Source organism: Otolemur garnettii, unplaced genomic scaffold, assembly GCF_000181295.1.
Source record: "Otolemur garnettii isolate 467f Iridium unplaced genomic scaffold, OtoGar3 scaffold00019, whole genome shotgun sequence".
In the NCBI taxonomy this organism is placed as follows: domain Eukaryota; kingdom Metazoa; phylum Chordata; class Mammalia; order Primates; family Galagidae; genus Otolemur; species Otolemur garnettii.
The window spans coordinates 12,225,799-12,237,814 of record NW_003852414.1 but is presented as its reverse complement, the minus strand read 5'-3'; the positions used below and the strand labels follow the sequence as shown (position 1 = coordinate 12,237,814).

The following is a 12,016-nucleotide window of genomic DNA, read 5'->3' as shown; positions in this document are numbered from 1 at the left end:
GTGCCATGGCATCACGTTCACAGCAACCTCCAACTCCTGGGCTCAAGCGAGTCTCCTGCCGCAGCCTCCCAAGTAGCTGGGACTACAGGTGCCCACCACAACGTCTGGCCATTTTTTGGTTGCAGCCATCATTGTTGTTTGGCGGGCCCGGGTTGGGATTCGAACCCGCCACCTTAGGTGTATGTGGCTGGTGCCTTAGCCGCCTGAGCCACAGGCGCCGAGCCAGTACTTTCAACCAAAATTTAGCATCCACATTGAGGTGTGCTAGCAGTAAAAATGTAAAATATACCCCACATTTTGCAGATAAAAGTCTTTTGTACTAATGTACAAAAAGCTTGAATGTGAAATGTCTCATTAATAATGGTTTGAAAATGTGATTACATGTTAAAATAATAATTTTGATATATGGTGGCAAATAAAATGTATAATTTCACGAGTTTCATTTTTACATTTTTAAATGCAGCTTCTAGAAAATTTAAACTTACATCTGTGGCTTGCACCATAGCTATCACAAAATGCTACTCTAAGAAACAAATGGCCTAAAGAAGTCTGTCACCTGTCAAAAAACCTGAAATATCTATAAGTCAAGATTTGTATATAAAATATTATCTCCTATTGTCACAAAATATTACTTTAGACTACCCAGAATTTGCATATTTATACATTCCAAAGTCATTAGTATTCTCTTCCTGCAGAGGATGGTCACAGGTCATTAAAGTACTCCTTTTGTGTTATTGCAAACTTTGGTAACATTTCTTGGCTATTCAAACATTGAGTAACTGAAGAATACTAATTCATGAAAAACTCCTTGATTCTTTCTCTATCTAAATCCCCTCACCCACAGGTAAAACAATGCTTTTACATCTATAAGAGCTAAATAAGGATCTTTGCTTTAGAAAATATTTTAAGGCTAATTTTATAGAACAATTCTATGTTTACATATGCACATATAAATTTACTTTATATGTATTTTATACAATATATTTGTACATTTATAAATATATCTTTACTTTGTATCAGTATTTACACACACACACACACACACACAGATACAGAAACTCTTACACATTTTCCCCTTGAAGAAAAGCATCAGAACTTCATGCCTTAGCAATGTATTTCCAACCTCCTTCACAAGTACCATGGCATTTCACAGAATGTATTTGTAAGAGTCACTAGAGTAAACTGTTAAGACTGTTAAACTATGGACGGCATCACTATCTCAAAACACTTGCTAGTAGCACATCAACTAGGAAACTCAATCTCAAAGTTCTCTGCAAAATACTCCAAGAAATCTCTGACCCACCATTTTATTTTCACCTGTCTCATATTTTACTTTTACTTATGCCTACAGTTGTGAAAATACAACCCCTCAATATTTTTAATGGCAATATCCAAAAAAGGCCACAAGATGGAGATATTACTCCATTATCATTTATATCTGCATTTATGCATTTTTTTTGAGTACTTTTCTCTGTGGGTCTGTGCATTTCCCACTTTCTTACTCAGTAGTATTCTCAGCTACTGCCTTTATCTCTACTACTTATTCTAGTTCTTCTGCCACTCTGCTTTAACTCCCTTTATTATATAAAAAGCATTTGTAATCCTTGTTTTTAAAATTAGGCTGATAATGGAAATATTTTCTTTAGCTCAATATTTTCTTATTTCTCTAAAATTAACATCATTTTTATTTATACATTTTTCTCTTGTAGACAAATCGAAAAAAAAATGCTACCTATAAAATAACAAGTATTTACTCATTACATAGTACTATCTTGTAAGGCTACAGATTTTCTTCATGATGGTATGGCTCAAAACTTTCCAGGACCCTTTTTGGCAACAGTCCTCAAACCAGTTTATGAGCCTTATGTGAAATTTATATTTGGATCTGTTCATCAACATAAACTATATTTGCCTGAGTTTGTTGACTGGATTTAGACACCAAATTTAGCTCCAAATGACTATTAGCTATAACCAAACCCCAAATCCAACTTAAAGGTTTACTACTGATGGAGGCTAGTGTAAAGAACATGCTGCAGGTCTTAAAGGTTATTCAAAGCTAAGATTTTCAGAAAGCAGCATAGTTGAAACAGTGTGAAGCTTTCCACAATAACTACATTTAGGATCAATCTAATTGACTTTCAGATAAATCCTATGTACTCCCAAAGGTGTGATACAGAAAGTCACACATTAATTCTGTATAACTACTATAGACCCACACAACATAGCAGTCATTTCAATGTAATCAAATGTTCAAATAAAAATGCTTTATTTAAACACAGGAAGTCTATTTTCTACCATAGGTAAAAGTTCCATATGAAAGTATTATCAGATATGATATAATTAACTATAAGTAAATTACAATTTCCAGTCTTCTTACTTTATATACATATTAACTTCTATAAATCAAATTTAATCACCAACTATTAATACAAAACAATGCTTAAAGTCAGAAGAGAACCTAAATAGTAGTCTTTTATCTGTTAACAGAAAGTATGGTAATCAAAAATAACTAGTAATTAAGATTTGCAATTTTTTTTTAAATTCCAAAAGTCAGAGGCTTCTTGAGGAATGTGTTAATTCAATGGGTCATGGGATAGCTTCCTTAATCTGACCTACTTTAATGACATAAAATTCCTAAGGATTGGCTAGAAATAAAAAGTTTCCACTTTCCTTAGCAGGCGTGTATAGGACCCTAGACTTCCCTATGGTCTACTCAGACTTCCCCAGTAGAGGACAACAGTGCTTATCTTCTTTCTGGCTATAACTTATTACCCATATTGACTACTGCTCACTGTACATGTCGCAGCAGCATCTCAAGTAGCTTTTAAAATTCTTGAGCCTTCTATGAGCAGGAGTTGTATGTATTTCAGAATTTGTTTAACTAAGGAAATTACTCCCTTCCAGGGTTCACTCTTGGTGGTATTTTCATACTGCTTCTTTTTAATTTTAATACTGCTACTTATACGATGGCATGTCCTTTATTTAATTCTTGATCTAATACTCTTAGCTTTAATATTAAACAATTCAAATTCTATTAGGTAACTGTGTAGCTGCATATTGCTTAAAGCCACTGCCTCACTAGCAATAAAATAGGCATCCAACTAACAATGAAGCATATTGTTTTATACATGTATTTTCCCTAACCAGAAATGTGGAACTTGGCATGCCCCTGCTTTTCCAATATGCCTAATTATGTATAAGATTCCAGTTGCTAGATGATGCAATCAGAAACATTTACTGATTAAGTGAATGAACCCTACCTAACCTTGCTTGATTTAGAATTACTAGTAAGCAGGATGGGGAATGAAACACAAATTCTAGATTAAATTTTTAATGAAGTCATAATGACAATTTTAGACAAAAAAATTTAGTCAATATATCATATCTCAAATATCAAGTATTTAGCTCTTAATATGGAATATTGTGATGTTATTTAAAACACAGTAATCATATTTTTACACTAATTAGCATAGGAGCCATCTTTCACAATTAAGTGTTCTGATGAAAATAAAGATATTTGAAAATATGACCGCAGTTTTTGAAAATATGATAAAATGGTCTAGGTTCCTGCTTCCCCCCATCAGAAGTCTCTCTTTCCACTGCACCTTCCTTTCCTTTTTCTCTACATAACTCTGTTAAAAAGACTTTGAAGTTGTTTTTAATTATATGTGGAATTGGTATCATTACTTTCTAAATAGATCCAATAATGAACTTAGAAAATGATTCCCAAAAAAATCACACAGCAACAGTTTATAGAATAAGTAGTTCACTAAGAGAAAACACAACAAAGCTGAGAACAGGCTTAATATAGATTCAACACATTACCATACTACTTGTTTAGGTATTACTTATAACCGCCATATAAATTCTCCTCTCAGTAATCAAGTCAAATATCTACCCTAACCTCTGTTTCATTCTCAGTACTGAATGAAATATGATTTTGAAATTCATCCCATTAAATCAATATAATAAGATTTTAGAATATATCTCTGGGATTAATTGTAATGACAGAAGCTAATTCCAATTTTCCAGTTGAATTTAGTCTATTATCTATAGATAATAAAAGACAAAACAAATTCTAAGAATGTTCTCATTATTAGTGTAAAGAAAAAAACCTGGAATAGCATAAAAAGAAAAAGAAAACTTAACTACTACAAGGAGATTTCTGTTCCATCAGCTCTAGATTATATGTGGCACAATTTTCGTAACAGATTGCTTTCCCCCATAAGAGAAGTTCCATCTACCTCCACTAAACTACACACCATACTACATTAAACTGTGTATATAAGAAAAGGAAACTAATTTTGATAATGCCTACATCGGAAATAATGAAAGATGCACAGGTTATCTACCAGATTTTGTATTTCTCCCTCCCTTCAAATGAAAAAAACAATTTTGTATTCTACAACAAAAATGGGGATGCTATGATGATACAGCACACATTTACAAGGGAATAGACTCAATAGAGAAAAGACTCAAGAACTAAACTCAACATCACAACCCCAATGGATTCCAACACAAGAATCACTGGAGATACCTGATAATCATAATACAGATTCACTAATCATCTAGGAACAAGATCATCCCCATTCCTAAAAAGGAGTGTGATAGAGTTTGAGAAGGTCCCATTAATGGCTTTTTGCTTATTCCCATCCCCCAAACTGAGAGTACACAAGAGTCAGGCAGATAGAGATGAAATGTTCCTTTATTACTGATAAAGCTATGAAGAATATGGGTTAGGTATAGGTGCTAAATGGACTTCTGGGTAATTTTTACCCTCCCCACTCCAGTTTAGACTTCAAGACAGCATGCTCAAAGAAAAGTCTGGCTAGGATAATTGCCTTATGAGTCTGGGTGGAAAAAAGACCAATTCCCACTGCTCTTAGCTTATATAATGGTTAGTACTTTCCAATCAAGCAAAATAGAACAAAAGCAATCATCCTCCAATAATGTAACTCACAGCTCCATGGACAGTTATAAAAGATGAATCAGCAGTATTTCTTTAGGAAAGTCCCTCCCACTGGATGGGGCAAGATTGAGTAGGCAGTAATTGTTTCCCCTCTAAACGGCCTGCTGTTTTGTACATTTAGACAATCTATACATTTGAAAGTACAGATGGAATGAGCTTAAAAGTCTCATTAATTTTGATTAAAAATTATAATCCAATTATTTAATAAGCATTTATCACTTAATAATAGCTTTTCTTCTGTTAAACAAGTTTCAACCTTCATCTCCATGTAAAGATGAAGTTATTTAAAAAATGAGAAAGATGGCTCGGCACCTGTAGCACAGTGGTTACGGTGCTAGCCACATATACCATGACTGGTGGGCTCAAAACTGGCCTGGGCCAGCTAAACAACAATGACAACTGTAACAAAAAATAGCCAGGCAGGGCGGCACCTGTGGCTCAAAGGAGTAGGGCGCCAGCCCCATATGCCGGAGGTGACGGGTTCAAACCCAGCCCCAGCCAAAAGCTGAAAAAAAAAATTGCTGGGCATTGTGGTGGGTGCCTGTAGTCCCAGCTACTTGGGAGGCTGAGGTAAGAGAATTGCTTGAGCCTAGGAGCATGAAGTTGCTGTGAGCTGTGACACCACAGCACTCTACCGAAGGTAACATAGTGAGACTCTGTTTTAAAAAAAAGAGAGAAAGAAGCACATTTCTAGCTACCTGAATAGGAGTCTGTAATGAGTGACTGCCACCATGAAGACTACTCTGACTTCATCATAAAGTACAACGAATACTAAAAAAATGTAAGATAATTTAGCTTGTCAAGATTGCAATTCACAGATCTTTTAAACAAATATGAAATGTTTATTGTGGGCTACAATATCATACAAAATATACGGAAAGTTATGGCCCCAAAAGACAATTAAACAAATACAGAATTTCCATTAACTCCACAAGAAATATTGGTGTCCAAGAACTAGGATCTATTAGATAAAATATAAATATTGTACAGGAACCTAGAATTTAAGTTACTAATAAAATATCCTTCAAAGGCATATTTTTTCTTACACTTCTCTGATCTTCCTCCAGCTCCTCTGAAAAGATGAAATACCAAATTGAAATGCCCAGTGAACAATTAAGGTAATTCTAAAACTAGGAAGAGCCCTTAAGACTTCTGGAACCCCTTCCTGACTCCTAAAACCAACCTGAAATCTAAGAATACACGGAAAGAGATTTCTTTCCTGTATGAGGGCTATAAAAGACCAAAGACAAATAATATAACTCGTTGAGTAAAAACTGTCAAGCATCTACTTCATCACTCTAATCTCTATAACTGGAATAAAAGATGACTTATAGCACTTGGATCAAGACACCTCCTGGCCTTATGATCCTGGGCAAGTTGGTCGCTCATTTATAGGACAGATAATACCTTATTTATTTTCTTTATAGTTAGGCACCTAGTAGACATTTAAATATTTATTAAATGGAACAATATAACATTGTAACTTAAACTAAACTATAATTCCCCCAATAAGTAGATGTTTGACAGGGAACTGGTAGAAAAGTGGCCACAGTCAGTCATTACTGTCCTGACTTCTAGTTTAAGATATGGCTATTTCAAAAGAATTTTCTATAGGAACTGTCTCCAATTCTTCCTCTTTATTCTCTCCTGAACCCAATCTAACCAGATTATTGATCTCACCACTTCACTGGAACAGCTCTTGCTGAGGTAGCCAGTGACCTCTGCACTGCTGAATCCAAAGTCAATTCTCAGAACTCATTGTATTTGAATCATCATCATTTAACCTAGCTGATAGCTTTCCCCTTTTTGAAACCCTTTCCTCACTTGACTTGAAAGAGAACGCCTTGTCTTGCTTTGCCTCTTACCTCACTGGCTGATCCTCCTCCATCTCTGTTGTGGCGTCCTCTTCATTTCTCTAACTCTTAAAGTTTTGGAGTCTCCAAGACTTAGCTTACTCTTCTCTCTTTTTACATTCATTCCCTTGATGAACTCATCTAGTTTTGTGGCTTCAAATTACCTGCTAAGTGCCAGGGACTCCCAAATTCCTATCTATAGCCCAAACCTTTCTTCTTGTAACCCCACATCTGAATAACCCACTCCTTACATACTAGCTATACAAGAATATTTACCAGCAAATATTTAGCATGACCAAACCCCCAAATCCTGGTGTTTTCCCACCAAGGCTTCTATTTGAAGCCTTACTATCTCTATAAATGGCAACTGTATCCTTTTAGTTACTGAGGCAAAATTTTTAGAATTATCTTTAATCCCTTTTTTTCTCTCGCAGCCCTCATTGAAACCATTAGTAAAATCCAATTAACTCCATGTTCAAATTAAATCCACTGTTATCACTCACATCTAAGCTACCACAACTACCCCTCTAAATAACTGATGCCTTCTAGACTATCCTCAGCACCACAAAGTGACCATTTTGAAATTCAACTCACATTATGCATTTCTTCTACTGAACACCTGCCCCAACTAAACCCCCAACTTACTAACAAGAAAAAGCTAAAGTCCTTCTAAGGGCTACAAAGCCCTACATGATCTTCCCCTGACCTCCCTGTGACCGATCTCTCGTTTCCACATCCTATTGCTGTTCTCCTAAACAACTCTGCTGCAGCCAACACTGGCTGCCTTGCTATTCCTCACACACTAAGTTTCCTGTCTGATGGCCTCTGCACTTACCGTCTGCTCTTCTACCATGCTATGATCTGAATGTTTATGCCCCTCCAAAAGTCCTATGTTGAAACCTAATCCTCAATGTGTTACAAGGTAGGGCCTTTGAGCAATAATTAAGTTATGAAGGCGGGGCCCTTGGGAATGGGATTAAGCGCTCATTTTAAAAGCAGCCCCAGAGAGTTACCACTGAGGATGCAGTAAGAAGGTGCCGTGTACTCCCTCACCAGACATCAAATCTGCTGGTGCTTTGATCTTGGACTTCTCAGCCTCCAGAAATGTAAGAAATAAATTTCTGTTGTTGACAAGCTATCCAGTTTATGGTATTTGATTGTAGCACCCTGAACAGCCTAACACACACCAATTATCTACTTGGCTCACTCCCTGACTTCCTTCAGAGACCTTCTCTATCTGATATTTGTATTTACTTAATTTCCCCCAACTAAGCTGTAAGTTTCCAGAGGTTAGGAATTTTGTTTTAAATAAAGAGTAACTCCTAATACTTAAAATCCAGTAGGCACCAAACAAAATCCTGTTGAATGAATCACAGCAACAAAACTGATCAGTGCAGAGCCAGGCTTCCACTGAGTAGCCTCCAACTACTGGTCTGGTTCCTCAGGCCTGGCTAGTCACTGAGAGACTATTACGTCTCTGGCTTGAAAATTACATGTTAAATAACTAAGACAGGTTGTGCTTGTCTCTACCAAACTTCTGGTCCTCTGAAAGTCTTCTAAGAAAGTTAAGATTGAATGTAAAGAACTTGTTCCAATAGGTGTCTCTGTTTAATAGAATAAAATTCCTTCTGGCACTTTTTCCAATTTCAGAATGGATGGATGGAGAAACACAAATTAAAACAATTTTCTGGGCTCGGCGCCTATAGCTCAACCGGCTAAGGCGCCAGCCACGTACACCTAAGGTGGCGGGTTCGAATCCCCAGCCCTGACCCGCCAAACAACAATGACAGCTGCAACCAAAAAATAGCCGGGCGTTGTGGTGGGCGCCTGTAATCCCAGCTACTTGGGAGGCGGAGGCAGGAGACTCGCTTGAGCCCAGGAGTTGGAGGTTGCTGTGAGTGTGATGCCACAGCACTCTACCCAGGGGGACAGCTTGAGGCTCTGTAAAAAAAAAAAAAAAACAATTTTCTGGATCCTTATTTTCAAATTCTTCCTTCAGAAATAATCTTCCTGATTATCTATGCTTCTTTATTTTCTCAGCTCTGCCCATATAGTCAAATGCTCTGGTTATTCACACTACCTAATTAACTCTGCAAATTAAGTCGTATGAAATTACAAATGAAAATTCTACCAGAATTCAGATGCAAGACTAGATTACATAATCTAAATTTTAAACTACTGCTACTGTTTCTGTACTCTCTCAAAGGGGCTTAATTTCTCATGAATAACTAGGAAGTGTATCTTCTCTTTGGATAGGTTGTATATAAGACTCTACCTACAGAATTTATTCAATCGTGATCAATTCTAAATGATTATTAAAGTCATTAAACATTAAAGTCATTCTTAGAAGCCTTCAGAAGTATAATTTCACTGATTATTTTTACAAATATTGCATCATTGCGTACTTTAAAAATAAAGTATATTGGGTGGCGCCTGTGGCTCAGTGAGTGGGGCGCCGGCCCCATGTACCAAGAGTGGCAGGATCGAACCTGGCCCCAGCCAAACTGCAAAAAAAAAAAAAAACCAGCCGGGGGTTGTGTTGGATGCCTGTAGTCCCAGCTACTCAGGAGGCTGAGGCAAAAGAATCATCTAAGCCCAAGAGCTGGAGGTTGCTGTGAGCTGTGATGCTACAGCACACTACCGAGGAGGACAAAGTGAGATTCTGTCTCTTTAAAAAAACAAAAAAAAGTATATTTTTCTCTGCGAGCAAAAAAAGAGGCACCATGTAACAACAGATCATAATCATAGTTATTACAAAACTGCAAATATGTATCTGAAGTGTGAAATGCTAATATTTTATAACTCTTACAAAAATACAAAATTTTAAACAATTTTATATTCAATAATGAAATGAAAATGCAATGTCTGAAAATTAAATTTCAGTATAAGTTCAACAGTTCAGTGAAATTTCTGATAACCTATGGGAGGAGGGATGTGCATTTCCTATTCAGTCATGTGAAGTGTACCTGGAATGACTATTGGCAAATGTTAATTCTTTTTCTACCCTGATGACAATATTAACAGCGTTGTATGAGGGGCTCAATCAGGTAGTATGAAATTCTAAGTCTTTCACCCCATAATCATGAAAGCAATGAAATGTCATCTTCTTCCTGGTACTAGGTCTCAAGTAGAGACAAGATATCTACCTTAACTCAACAATCCTCAAAAGTAGAAATAAAAAGAAAAGAATTTTATAAATTAGTGTCTCGAAATAAAAAAGGGGGGGGAGAGTAAACAAACAAGAAAAAGAGAAAAAAGCCCCTGCACTACTGGTTGGGCTTCTCTTCAATGGCACCCCAAGTCCTCTACTGCCCCAAAAGCTTAATAGCTCCTTCTACAACTTCCAGGACCACCCTAGAAGAAGCTTCAAATTCCTCCATATTTCTTAGGTACGAACCCCTATCCAACAGTCTAAAAAGATTACAAAGTACAAAGTAAGAAAAACTTCTTCAATACAGACTTTGGATAAAATCCATTTCTATCTTCCCAGAAAGAAAGAAAGGAAGCGGCTGAGATTGAGTAAGTCTAAGTGGGAAGATGACAATTTAGGGTGAGACATGGCTGCTTGTTCTCACATTCTGGAGGGGCCGGAAAGTAAAGCACAGGTGTGAGGGGAACATTTTTTCCCTTCCGCACAGTCTGGGGGCTGCAAATGTCTTCTCCAGAATGCCAGAGCAAAAAGACGGCATCACCACCCCCAGGCTGATGGTCCCGTCCAGCCTGTCACTGGGACTGGAACTTGAAGAACTGGGAAGGCGGACAAGTCTGTGGTTCTGAGGAGAGCCCGGAGCGACGAAGCTCTGCCCTCCAGGCCCGTCCCCCTCGGACGAAAGGGGGTCAAAGCCCGGCCTCCTTTCCGCCCGGACCCGCGCTTACCTGCTGCACCCCGAGAAACTGGTAGAAGTTGAGCTGCACCTCCTCCACCAAGTCAAACAACTCCAGGTCTCCGCTCTCCCAGCCGCGCGCCGGCCCCGCGGCCGCCAGCAGCAGCAGCCGCCACAGCGGCGGCGGCGGCGGGAACCGCACGAGCCCCAATTGGCCGCACCGAGGGAGCCGCGCCAGCGAGCTCGGAGCCGTCATCGCGCCAGGATCGGAGAGGTCACTCGCCACGCACTGCCGTCGGCCGAGCCCCGGGACGTGGCGGGCAGCGCGGGCTGTGGGCAACAGAGCCGGTCAGTCGGAAGCGCGGGCAGCGGTTCTGGAGCCGCCCCCCAGGCGGCCGGCCCCAGAGGCAGCGCGAGGGTGGCGGGAGCCGGCGGCCGGACCCAAGGGTGAGCGGGCGGGGCCGCAGCCGGCTCTACCTTCCGCGGACCCTCGCCCCCAGGCCTACAAACAGCTGGAGAGCCAGCGCCTGGCGCTGGGCTGGCAGAGGGGGAGAGGCTTCCCTTCGCCTCAGCCTATCGCAGGCCTCGCTTCCGGTGACATCACGTCTCCTAGCAACCGCGGGGCGGGGGCGGGACCGGAAGTGGGGGCGCTGGGAGCCCCGGAGCTGGGCCGGGGGAAATGCCTCTCAGTCACTGGAGCGCTCCGAGGAGTTGGACCTCCCGAGGAGCTGTACCATTAAGACACATGGGCAGTTATAGACATCACGCATCTACCTGGAACATCCCGTATATAGACATCCCGCGAAATAGCTATCGTTTTGTCCTTCTATATTGAACACTGAAAGCATTTTGAAGCCTGATTTATTGATTATGGCTTCTGCTCCACACATGTAATTATTCCATCGGCAAAGAGAAGGGAAAATGAACTAGGCCTGAAAGAGGCAAATCTTGCTGAGAGAATCTTTTTGCGAGAAGTGAAGCAGAAAAGGAATTTGAGCCAAGGCAAAACGTATGAATTAAGACTTACAGGCAAAGTACCATAAAATAGCGTACTAGAATTAATAATGATGACTCAATCATAGTTTTAGGAGAAATATAGTCTATGCACCTTAATTGGGGTTCTTTTCCATTTGAGATGTTTTTAAAAGACACAGACTGAAAGCTTATTTTATTTTGTAACAATGTCTCAGCTCCTGGTGTTACATTGCTTCTGTTCAGTCTCTTTTTAATTTTTTTTCCTCCACTCCTATTGTTCTCATGTGTAAACTTTTTTTTGCTTTCTCACCTTTCTCTTTCCTGATTCCCTACTCTACTTGAGAAAGTAGAAGGAACTGCTCTTATAATGCAGAAAGCTAGCACAATTTTGAAGG

The 12,016-nt window shown here is 39.2% G+C and overlaps 1 protein-coding gene across 1 annotated transcript in view; it reads right to left on the bottom strand.

Annotated features, from left to right (window-relative positions):
- The window catches only part of DNAJC1 (DnaJ heat shock protein family (Hsp40) member C1), a 177,113-nt gene extending 165,884 nt beyond the window's left edge, over positions 1-11,229 (bottom strand). Inside the window, exon 1 of the mRNA XM_003786763.2 lies at positions 10,699-11,229. Within this exon, the coding sequence (XP_003786811.1) occupies positions 10,699-10,902 (204 nt within the window). The 5' untranslated portion in view covers positions 10,903-11,229. The remainder of the gene's footprint in view (positions 1-10,698) is intronic.
- Between the last annotated feature and the right edge of the window lie 787 nt (positions 11,230-12,016).